The following is a 13,107-nucleotide window of genomic DNA, read 5'->3' on the forward strand; positions in this document are numbered from 1 at the left end:
TCACTATAGACCCAAAAATACATGGTTTCTGATCCCATTCAGAGCTCCAGTAGGAAAAGGAAGGCGTAAATATCACAGTATATTATGGTATATATGTGTTAGAGATATGCCTGGATAGATAAGGGAAGGCGAAGAGAAGCACAGAGATTATAGAGGTAGGGAGTTAAAGGATTGATTGAGACAAACAATGGAAAGTGGTCATGACCTGAAATGGAAAACAGAAAACATGACCTTTTTGTTTTTTCAGGGCTATAATGTAGTTGATGAAAGTACGGTCAAAGATAAACCTATTATGACTGCTTATTAAAATAGATGAACAATCTTGTAAAGACCTTTGTGCTTTAATATTCTTGAGTTTAAAATGGAAAAAAGTGTATATTCAGAGGTAGTTACAAGAATTAAATGAGATAATGAATGGAGAGGTACTTTTTAAATCATTAAGTGTCCCAGAAGTATTTTTATTATTGTCATATTTTTCTTTCTGTAATCCTTTGCAATTTTAGTATTTTTCTCTTACTAGGTTTATGATGCTGTGTGCCTTGAATTTAGGAATTGCATTTCTGACTTGAGGGTTCAGAACCGTAACAAGCTTAGAAGGCTATGTCTGTCTCTTTTTCTTTTTTTGGTTTGGAATTATGAAGAGTTATTATATTATTCTCTGTGTCATTCTTTTATTTATTATTTTATTGAAATATAGTTGATTTACAATGTGTTAATTTCTGCTGTACAGTAAAGTGATTCCATTATATATTTATACCTCCCTTTTTAATATTCTTTTTCATTGTGGTTTATCACAAGATACTGAATATAGTTTCCTGTACTGTCCAGTAGGACCTTATTGTTTATCCATTAGTTTGCATCTGCTAACCCCAAACTCCCAGTCCATCCACCCTCCACCTCCCCTCCCTTTTCCCCTTGGCAACCACAGATCTGTTCCCTGTGTCTAAAGGTCTGTTTCTGTTTCCTAGATAGGTTTGTTTTTGTCATATTTTAGATTCCACATATAAGTGTTATCATACGTTATTTTTCATTTTCTTTTTGACTGATTTGACTTAGTGTGATGAGGTCTGAGTCCGTCCATGTTGCTGCAAATGGCCTTATTTCATAGAAGCCTACCTTTTGAATAGCTGGCTGAGTGACTAAGTGGTTAGAGGCAGATTCTTTTGGTTATCATCTTGAGGAAAAGAGAGAAGTATATTTTTGCCTCATAAAGGCTGCCAGTTTTACAGTGGAAAATTTGAAAGCACCTCCAGCCTTCAGAAGACTGAAATGTATGGAGTGAGATAGAGGTGGTATTATATAGTTAATAACTTAGGTTTGATACATTAGATAGGAAATCATCTACTAATAGAATAGGCACATAAACACTTGTGACTATTTTCCTGTTATAACAAGCATTTCAATGTTTTTATTAATGTAGGCCTATTTATTTTAATAGATTCTTTTCATTTGTCTAATAATTAGTACACAGCCCTGTAGTATTTGAGGTCAGAATATGCTATATACTCTTCTGGAAGGTTGATGTGATATCTTTTTTTTACTTTTTTACAAATTTTAGCATAACAACAGCCATTACTTTGTAGCATTTGCATGTCAGCCTTTTTCTTTTATTCACACTGATTATCTTAATTTTTAAAGCAGTCCTCAGAGTTAGGAGTACAACTGTTTCCTCATTCTTACAGATGGGGAAGTCAAGACATGGAGAGTACCTGGCTTCACAGTCCGTGCGTTTAACCACTGTGCTGAACGGAGCCTTTAGACTTCTTTTATGTATATACAACTTGTATATATATATATTTTTTATTGAAATACAGTTGATTTACAGTGTTGTGTTAGTTTTAGGTCTGTAGCAGAGTGATTCTGTTTTACATATATATGTTTTTTCAAATTTTTTTCTCATATCGGTGATTAGATAATACTGAGTATAGTTCCCTGTGCTATATACTAGGTCCTTGTTGTTTAGACTTATTTCTGCTTCTGATATCACTTGTACCTCTTAAAAGGTTATCTCATTTGGAAAAATTACCTTGAATTTCATATTTGTTACCTGTATTTACACACAAATTTCCTTGAAACATCATAATTTAAAAAAATTACTGATAACACTGATGAGATGTGATGAGATGTGACATCAGCTCCTTTTTCCATTTGCCATTGTTTCTTTCTGAACGATGATATTATCATTTTTCATTCCTTTCACAGTTTTGAGAGGGAAATCTAAAATGCCTTAATAGTTTATTAGAGGTAATTAAGATTTTGAACTAACAGTTATAACTGTTATTTAGGAAACTTTAGACAACCAACTATTTGAAAACAGACTTGAATTATTTAAAATGCTGTGAATTTTTTTCACTTTGAAATATTTTGTAAAACACACATATGCATATAGGCATGTATTTTGTCTCTCTGTGTGTGTTTGGAAAACTTACTATAGGTAAATTTTTTAAAGTCAAAAAGTTTCTCTTTGCCATATTTTGCCTGTAGACTAAACAGTTAGTAGAAATGGAGTCTTGGAGCCCAGTGCACGATTTGAAGAAATCGAAAAAGTGAAAATGGAGCTGAAACCAGACCTAGATACTAGACATAGTTGCTGTTCCTGAGGTTAGCAGTTCTGATCTAATCATACTTTGCTTCAAATCAGTGAGAAAGGGGAAGATGAAAACAGCAGTTTTAGAACAGTGTGACCATTAATTACACTGTGACGAGGCAGTCTCTTCAGTAGGGTTGCAACTAGGTTGTCGTGGTGCCTAGTCCTTGTATTTATTGCCTCTGCTCTCTGTCTCAGAGACACCAGGTAAGACCAGGTCCTTGTTTTGCCTTCCATTTTATGACAGGTTGTTTTGTGGTTGAGAAGAGGGCATTCATTTGTAGATTATATAGTATTGTCCCAAAATAACCTATTCTGATAATCCTGTCTTACTAGTTTCTCAGTTGCTAATTTTGTCCGTCATAGATGGTGGTTGCATTTAGAACTTTAAAATCGGAGGTTGTGATTTCTAGTTTCCAGTGTTAGCTTTCCCATTTATTTAATCTGGAACAGTGCTTTATGCCAGTTTCGTTACCATTCCAGTGTGAATGTTAATAATAACTGTTCTGCCTGACTTCAGAGGTTTTTTATGGGGCTAAATGACCAAAAATGTGAAAATGCTTTCAGTGGTTAAAAGAGTTGTACAAATATATCTAGAATGGTGAATATCCACTTTTCTTCCCTATTTATCTCACTCTCTGAGCTTACCTTTTCTAGCAGATTATTTTTTGGAACTCCCATGATTACTTGAAAGGACCCAAGAACACATTTTATAGCATCTTATACTGCATATACAATAAAAATTTCTATTTGGTTTGGGTTTAAGAGTGAGTTTAATGTGATTAGAAAGGGTCATGGTTCACAGAAAGGAGAAGCAGAGTAGAGATTATTTGGTTGAGGTGAGAGGAGAGAAAGTAAGGAGTATTGTTCTAAAGTAGTATGGAATAGAATATGGGTAAACTGTTTCTTACTGTATTATAGATGTATTATAATTATAAATATAGTATAAAATAAACACAGAAACAAGATGAGTTGTAGGAGGTTATCTAGCTATACTAGTGCTGGAAATCTTATTTTCTAAAAGCAGAGTCCCTGACTCTGCTTATGACCCAAGAAGCATATCTATGCCCTTATTTAATTCTCACTGGAAAAAAGGAACTTTCTGTGGTTCCTCAGTTCTCAGCTATCTCTTTGATTCTTCAACTGTTGGTGAAACTGAAATAATAAGATTGCGAGTATCACTCTGACCATTTCTGTTTCTCTAAGCACTAAAAAGGGGAGTGTTTGGTTATAATGACATGTGCTCTGTTTAGGAAAACTGATTTTATTTTCCTGAACTTTTTGAAACCAAAGACATTAGAAACTAGATACCTCAAGAAGATTGGGATGTTTAAGTCAGAAATAGGGCAATACAGTAATAAATCATACCAATGAAGAAGAAAACTGAAAGGGTAATTTGAGGCAGTTAATGAACCAGTTAATTGTTCAGGATTCATTTTAAAAGAAGTGTTTTTTTTTCCCCCAATAAAAAACTCAATAACCAAGCATGTATTAAAGAAAAAAAAAAAGAGCTTATGAACCTGTCTTCTTTGCCATGAAAATTAAGAAAAAAGGGAAAATTGGATGAATGTGCTAAGACAACAAGGAGAATATTTTAAATAACATCTTCACTATACCCATGTGCATTGTGCAGTCACTAATTAATGATCAAGGAAAAAAACTAGTCTTGCAAGCTCTATTTTACTTTCATGGTCTCTATTGAGGAGAATTGTTTTCAAACTGAAAAGACTAAGACTAGGTAAGGAGGAGATTGGGAAACCAAGAAGAGGAGCTTGGGAAGCCAGGCAAATCACTAAACTGCCTTAACTAGTTAGGTTTCCAAATCAATATAATTATATCCCATGGTATTAAAATATCTTGCCAAAGTATGATTAGAGAAGTAGATGGCGTGAGTCATCTATAGTGAGCATTGGAGTATAGGAGCAGTTCTAGTATATTGGAGACAAATAAACCACCTCATTTGCAAGCCTCAGTTTTCCTTATCTTTTTAGTGGTAATGAGCATTGGTTTGTCCAAAAAGTTTGGTTTTTTCCACAAGATAGTACTCGAATGAACTTTTTGGCCAACTCAGTAGTATTGTCTGTCACAATTTGAGTTCTCGAGAAACAAGACTCCCAAGTTAGTTTGGTGTTCAGGAGTTTATTAGGGATCAAAAGCTGTTGGCAAGGAAGGGGGGAAAGCAGAATTGAGCATAGAGAATAGAACTGTGTTGCACATCAGACAGCCTCAGTTGGGCCCACGTGTAGTTTTGGAGCTGAAATGGCCTGTGAGAGTTAATCCAGGAGGAACCAAAATCCCCAGACCTTTATCTTTTGCTTTTGATCTGTTATGTGCCACTCCCAGAAATACTTGGACTTTAGTGAGGCAGCCCTCCGCAACTGGAGCAGTTCCTGAAGGACTGATGAGGCATCCAAGCAGCATCTCTTCATGTCCACACTTTGCAAAGTTTTAACAAAATTTTAGGACTAATAACATGAAGTAATTTCACAGGTCTTGATACAGAGTATATCCTCAATAATAGACGGCTTATTATTGTTTTAAATTTGTTCTGCACTATTCAGAATTTTGATTATATAAGAGAAGACATATGTATACATATAAGATATATAAAAAACCAAAAAGCTGGCAAGGATATTTCATCTTTTGGAAAACTAGAATGTTGTTTCAAAGTGCCCTTAATATCTGAATGGGTGAACTAATGAGCAGAAATAGAAATGATACTCAACAGGAATAAAGTCTGCAATTCTTCAATTATTAAAAGAAAGAGGAAGAGAGAAAATTATTTGAGATCATGGAAAAATGTTTATATGCAAAACAACTTATTACTACACTAATGAATCTATTACTATAATCTCATTAATTATCATAGCTCATATCAGAAATACCTTAAATGCCTAACAGAATAGTTCAATCATGGTGAAATTATTTAGTGGACTATAATGCAACCATAACAATTGATTGTTGAAGCAAATATATATATATGTGTGTATATATATATATATATTTAATTGTGGGATAATTGCTTTACAGAAGTTTGTGGTTTTTCTGTCATACATCAACAGGAATCAGCCATAGACATACCCAGGTCCCCTCCCTCCTGGACCTCTCTTCCATCTCCCTCCCATCCCACCCTTCAGCCCGTCACAGAGCCCCTGTTGGAGTTCCCTGAGTCACACAGCAAATTCCCATTGGCTCTCTGTTTTATGTATGGTATTGTAAATTTCCATGTTACTCTCTCCATACATCTCATCTTCTCCCTCCTCCCCTGCCCCCATGTCCATAGGTCTGTTTTCTATGTCTGTTTCTCCATTGCTGCCCCGGAAATAAATTCATCAGTGCCACCTTTTTAGATTCCATATATATGTGTCAGTATGCAATATTTATCTTTCTCTTTCTGACTTACTTCACTCTGTATAGTAGGCTCTGGGTTCATCCACCTCATTAGAACTGACTCAAATGCATTCCTTTTTATGGTTGAGTAGTATTCCATCGTATTTATGTACCACAGCTGCTTTATCCATTCACCTGTTGATGGACATCTAGGTTGCTTCCATGTTCTAGCTATTGTAAATAGTGCTGCAATGAACTTTGGGGTACATGTGTCTTTTTCAGTTTTGGTTTCCTCAGAGTATATGCCTAGGAGTGGGTTTGTTGGGTCATATGGTGATTTTATTCCTGGCTTTTTAAGGAATCCCCATACCATCTTCATAGTGGCTGTATCAGTTTGTGTTCCCTTTTTACCACACCCTCTCCAGCATTTATTGTTTGTAGACTTTTTGATGATGGCCATTCTGACCCGTGTGAGGTGATATTTCATTGTAGTTTTGATTTGCATTTCTCTTAAAATGAGTGATGTTGAGCATCTTTTCATGTGTTTGTTAGCCATCTGTATGTCTTCTTTGGAGAAATGTCTGTTTAGGTCTTTTCCCTATTTTTTGATTGGGTTGTTTGTTTTTCTGACAATGAGTTGTATGAGCTGCTTATATATTTTGGAAATTAATCCTTTGTTAGTTGTTTCATTTGATATTATTTTCTCCCATTCTGAGGGCTGTCTTTTCACCTTGCTTATAGCTTCCTTTGCTGTGCAAAAGCTTTTAAGTTTAATCAGGTCACACTTGTTTATATTTGTTTTTCTTTCCCTTACTCTAGGAGGTGGGTCATAGATGATCTTGCTTTGATTTATGTCATCGAGTGTTCTGCATATATTTTCCTCTAAGAGTTTTATAGTTTCTGGTGTTACATTTAGGTCCTTAATCCACTTTGAGTTTATCTTTGTCTATGGCATTAGGAGTTGTTCTAATTTCATTTTTTTACATGTAGCTGTCCAGTTTTCCCAGCACCCCTTATTGAAGAGGCTGTCTTTGCTCCATTGTATATTCTTGCCTCCTTGTTAAAAAGAAGGTACCCATAGGTGCGTGGGTTTATCTCTTGGTTCTCTGTCTTGTTCCATTGACCTACATTTCTTGTTTTTGTGCCAGCACCATACTGTCTTGATGACTGTAACTTTATAGTATGGTCTGAAGTCAGGAAGCTTGTTTCCTCCAGCTCCATTCTTCTTTCTCGCGACTGCTTTGGCTGTTCAGGGTCTTTTTGTGTTTCCATATGAACTGTGAAACTTTTGTTCTAGTTCTGTGAAAACTGCCACTGGTAATATGATAGGGATCACATTGAATCTGTAGATTGCCTTTGGCAGTATAGTCATGTTCACAGTATTGATTCTTCCTTCCCAGGAACATAGAATATCTCTGCATCTGTTTATGTTCTCTTTGATTTCTTTCATGAGTGTCTTATAATTTTCCAGGTACAGGTCTTTTGTCTCCTTAAGTAGGTTTATTCCTAGATATTTTATTCTTTTTGTTGCAGTGGTATATGGGATTGATTCCTTAATTTCTCTTTCTGATTTTTCATTGTTAGTCTTTAGAAATGCAAGTGCTTTCTGTGTATTGATCTTATATCCTGCAACTTTGCTGAATTTACTGGTTAGCTCTAGTAATTTTCTAATAGTTTCTTCTGGGTTTTCTATGTATACTATCATGTCATTTGCAAACAGTGAGAGTTTTACTTCTTTCCCGATCTGTATTCCTTTTATTCTCTAATTGCCATAGCGAGGACTTTGAAAACTCTGTTGAGTAATAGTGGTTGTGGACACCCTTTTCTTGTTCCTAATCTTAGAGGGAATAAAGCATATGGTATTTTATAGGGAAATGTCCCTGTCTATATTAGAGTACTACTTAGAGTATTATTAATAAGTAAAACTTCAAATATTATTCTAATTGTATAAAAAATGCACACACATGCTTGAGAGAAAAGTCTGGGGAAATACGTTGAGATGTTGATGGGGGTGTTAGGTTGCAAGTGACTTGACTTTTTCTTTATTTTTTTCTCATTTCCCAATCTCTGTATGTTAATAAATTTTTTTTTTCACTTTTTTATTTTTAAGCATCTATAAATACGGAACTGAAGAGACCTGGTTTAAGAACTAAAATACCAAAATGTTGTGGAGATAGATTATTACTTATTTAGCTTAAAATTAATATGGCTTTCCCAAAAGTACATTTTCAGTTTTTATTAACAAAAATTAGTCCAAAATGAAGAAGATAGTAGTTCACTTATCTCCAGTTCTAGGTACTGCACCTTTGAGTTTAAACTTGAGTTTTTCAAATGAACAGCTGTTTTACACCATATATCATGCAAAGAATTGATTTCTTTTCTGAAGAAGACTTGGGAATTATATTTAAAGTAATGTCAAATGGAGAAGAAATTCTCTGTTCCTTTAAAGAAATGGTCTAGATTTATGTTTGATTGAAGAAAGATACAGGGAAACAAATTTTAGTAAAGACAGTTCTATAATTAGATAGCCTCACTCCACCACCCCTACCAAATAATATCCTGACTCTGGTAGAAGAAAAATATTACAGTATTAAGCTGTTAAACAGAAATTTCAGACTTTCCTGCAGAACCCTAGATTCCTATAAATAAGCCTTAAGAACTCTGTAAATATTTACAAGATATTTCAAAAGTTAAATCCAAATAATTGAACTAAGTAATTTTAAAATAGCACTCAAATGTTCCAAATACCAAATTTTGACACTTTGGAAATCAATAACGTGTTCCTGATACACTGCTTAGCTGACTTGTTGCAGACCTCTGAATTGAGTTTTTGCCTACTTGCTTGCTTTTTTCTGAGTTCAATGCCAGTTATTTACCATTTGTATCTGTGTGTCTGTGTGAATCAGGGTTTTTATTAATACTTTGTAACCAAAACAGAATAGAGAAATAAACTGGATACTGAGACTGATAGAAGACTATAATTATCATCTATACCCTCTGATTTCAAATTTTTATAAAGATCAAAACAGATTCATCATTTTCAATGATTGATTTATTCAGATATAATACTGCTTTTATCTATTTTATATATGATAATCTTACCAAGAGTTGTTTGAGAAAGAAATTCTACTGCTTAAAGACTCTTTTAAAAGTCCTGATATTGAGGATGACCCATTATATCTGTAAAACTTATTTTGTATCTGCCTGCTTCTCTTTATTTCTCTTGCCTTACCCTAAGGCACCATTATCAGTCATCCAAACAACCTGAGAAACTTTCTAATTCGTCTCACAGTTCTCAAACTTTGGCTCCTATAATTCATTGTCTATAGTGGAGCTGCAGTGATCTTAAAAAATATAAATCAAATAATATCATATCCTTGCTCTTCCTGTTAATCTCCAACATCATTTCATACCCTTCCATTCTTTTCTAACCCATAAATATACAAAGTTCTTTGCTAGTCAAGAACCTCTCACTTCCTTCTCTATCTGGAATGCTCTTAATTCCATTCTTCACCTTGGTAATTTCTCATCATTCATGTTCCAGTTTAAATATCACCTCTTTAGAGGGTGGAAACTCCACTTCTTTAATCGCTCTGGCTTGGGAGTAGGCACATGACTCGACCTTTTATTCTTCTCAGCCCATCTGAGACATTCAGACTTGGAGTCAGGAGAGTATTATTTCATCTAGCACAGGGTCCTGCAACACAGTACAGTCTTAGTATTTTTGAGGGAATGTGTGCATGCTTCACTTTCAAAGCTAGGAGGAAGATGGGGTAGGGCTCCTTTATAAAAGTAGAGATGTCTTTTCTCCTCTTAAAACCTAGTGAAAGGCAGACAGTATATTTAGTAGGTTTTGGCTGTTTATAAATGCTTTACAAACTTAGTAAAACTAGACTAACAGAGGTTAAATGGCTTGACTAAAGTCATCCTGCTATTAAATGGCAGTGCTGGACTCAATTCTGTTAAATCCTACAATACCTACTTTGGCACTAAGGAAAGGAAATACTGTTGGTACAGATGCACAAGCTGTAATCCCAGGGAGAGCCATCCCTCATCTTATAGAATCGTTCCTTCTGTTCACTTATATTCACCCCATGCCAACTTTCTAGTAGAAGCCAGATGGAAAAATTGGCTTCGCCTTAGCTGGGGTAAGGGTGTGTCCCTGCATTTTCTTGACAGATTTCTTGATGTGGTGAGAATAAAACTGCCAGCAGGGTAGGTAGGTTTTTTCCTCTTCTGTGTTTTTAACTTGCTGACTCAGTTAAGGCTGTGTTTACCTCTTTGAATACCAGAAAATCCCAACCGCCACTTAAAGAAATAGGAGAAGAGTAATTTTCTCACAGAGGAAGTCCAAAAATGGCAATCCAGAGTTAGTTCAGCTGCTTCTCCATTCCTAATGGGCTGTCTTTTGCCGTCTTGTCTCTTACCACGTGGGTAGAGATGGAAAAGGGTAAAGGAGTACACACACACACATGCACACCATCTTTGCTAGGTGGCACTTCCAAGAAGGCTTCTCCAGTAATCAGACTTTTTTCCTCTCATTGGCCAGAACCGTGTCACAAGACCCCTTGCAGCTAGAAGATGACTAAGGAGGCAGTGAGTAGTGTCTGTATCTTGTGCTCTTCTCATACCTGATGCCATAACATTAATGCATTGTGACCTTTTAGATTTACATTGGTGCAGAAGCATACGGTGGAATTTAACCAAGTGGCAATGGCTAATTCAGATGGATCCGAAGCTATGCTGAACAGAGTGATGACGAAAGATAATATCGGTGTTGCTGTGGTATTAGAGGTCCACAAAGAACTATTTGGAGCAGGTGAGTGTGGTTTAAAATCTACTAAAAATAAACACCATCTCAAGTGCAGCGTGTCATGCTGGTATTTATTGCATAGTTATTTTCTCATCTTTTGAGGAAAGTTAAACGAGATGGGCAGGAAAATAGTCCTGATTTGTCATTTATGTTTTGGGATATTACTTGCCAGGTACTCTGTTAAAAGGAAAGTCTTTAATATGCCATTAATTTCAAAAGGTTATTTGAAATAAGAATTGTTTTAAGCTGAATTTGGAAATTATGATGACTTTTTAGCTGTATTTTTAGCTTCTTGACTGTGAAATCTTTTGTCTTTAAGGTTAAGTACTTGGCACGTTTTCTTTTAATTTCTTTGTTATATCTCAGTCATTGTCAGGGTAAGAGCAGGATCTTTTATCTACCTGGTACTTTTCTTTTCCATTTTAGATATTTATAGCTTCTTTCAAAGTCAGAAACTCATTATGTACTTTGCATATCCAGACCTTTTCCCTCTCCTTCCTGCTGCCTGCCTTTGAGCATTTCGTTGCTTACCTAACTGTATTTCAGGTAAAAGCAGGGAGAACGTGTCAAGACCCCATCAGGGCTTTTATTTAAAATGTTTTTCTTTACTTACTACCTGTAGAAGAAAAGATTTATGCCTTAAGTATTGATTTGAATTATTCAGGCCATGCATATTTGTCATACCTCCTTTACTCACTGTTCTTCAGTTTATCTGTCATCAAAGATGATCAATCTTTGATATATGATTTAAAATTCCTTCTTTTTTAGCCTCTTATTTGTACTTACTTTTATGTCCTTTCTAGTCTCATTCTTCTCAAAAGCTTGGTACCTTTTTTCTGGTAATGCGAACATTGAATTTCTTTTGGAGTTTTACTCTCCTTTTAATCTGTAGAAGAGTAATTGTAAATTATACAGTTGACACTTTCATATTCTGAAATATCTCTCGTACTCCTAGAGGGGAAATTTAATATTATAGAAGGTGCTTATGGCCTCTTTAAAGGGGCAAGTTTTTAATATTTAATATAGTGAATGTTTAATCTACAGCCAAAAATGACACTATAAAACTTCTAGGAAAAGACGATAGCTTAGAGAATTTGGGCTGCAGTTTTTTGTCTTATGACCAAATTGCTTTAAAATGACTGTTTCTATCACATATAAAAGATACTTCAGTTTCTTGTTTACTCAACATTAAAGATAATTATAGCTTGGTTAAGATGGAAGCTTAACTTTACCAAAATAATAGACTGAGAAAATCCAGTCTTTCTGCAGAGTTTATATTTTCAATAGAAAAAAATTTTAACAAATCGTTATAGAAATTTCAGTAGAAAAGTTAATTTTGTATGTATCTAGTATTCCAACAGTACCAAAGTATATAGAGTAAAACATGATAGTCCCATCTTATTCATATACTCTAGGAGTAACTCTTACTCATTATTTACACATTACTAGTGTATATGTGTATACTTTTTATTTAAATGGCATTACACCATGCATATTGGTTTCCCTGGTGGCTCAGCTGGTAATGAATCTACCTGCCAGTGCAGGAAACATAAGAGACGTGGGTTCAGTGCCTGGGTTGGAAAGATCCCCTGGAGAAGGAAATGGCAACTTGCTCCACTATTCTTGCCTGGAAAACTCCATGGACAGAGGAGCCTGGTGGGTGACGGTTCACGGGGTTACAAAGAGTCAGACCCACTGAGTGCGCACACACATACCCCATGCATGTTGAGTGTTGTGCCTTAAAAATTTATGGGTATCTTTCTCTGTCAGTATATCTTAACTGAGTTGAATTTTCAGTTTTTCTCTCCAAAACATGCTTATAGCCTCTTGCAGGGGGCAAATTTTTAATGTGTTATCCTCGCCCACCGTGTTAATATTTATTTTGGCAGAATTATAAAACAGTATTTTAGGGGGAAAAATAACCTCAGAAATTTTGTAGTTGAATACCTCGTTGTCCAAATGAGCCTGAATACCAGAACAGTTATTAGTAATAAAAGTTAGTAATTAGTAACAAAGCCATATCTGAAAGCCATGCCAGACTTTGAGAGCATACTTCCTAATTCTCACTTTTAAAGTTACTTCTTCTGAGTGTATGGTATGAAGACTTTGGTAGCAGATTCATAGCAAATTCACTTCCTTACTTTATTTTGTATAGATTAATATCATGTTCTTGCATTTAACTACTGATATTGTCACTGATGTGCTCAGAAAATGCAAAGTAAATGAGTACTGGGCAGTGGGAAGGATTTAAATTAAGGTTTAGGTGATTCAAATAACTAAAAACCTACTAGGTTATTGTGATATTTACATGACAGATATTTAAACTTCTTGTTTACACTAAACTCAGCAAATCAAGGTACTGTAATCAAATATTGGT

General features: G+C 35.0%; 1 protein-coding gene across 4 annotated transcripts in view; it reads left to right on the forward strand.

Annotated features, from left to right (window-relative positions):
* CNOT6L (CCR4-NOT transcription complex subunit 6 like) overlaps positions 1-13,107 on the forward strand; it is a 120,181-nt gene that overhangs the window by 91,830 nt on the left and 15,244 nt on the right. For all 4 annotated transcript variants that reach the window (XM_065914751.1, XM_065914752.1, XM_065914748.1 and 1 more), the window contains exon 9: positions 10,585-10,736. In XM_065914751.1, coding sequence (XP_065770823.1) covers positions 10,585-10,736 — 152 coding nt within the window. The remainder of the gene's footprint in view (positions 1-10,584; positions 10,737-13,107) is intronic.

This window comes from Muntiacus reevesi, chromosome 22 (genome assembly GCF_963930625.1).
Source record: "Muntiacus reevesi chromosome 22, mMunRee1.1, whole genome shotgun sequence".
In the NCBI taxonomy this organism is placed as follows: domain Eukaryota; kingdom Metazoa; phylum Chordata; class Mammalia; order Artiodactyla; family Cervidae; genus Muntiacus; species Muntiacus reevesi.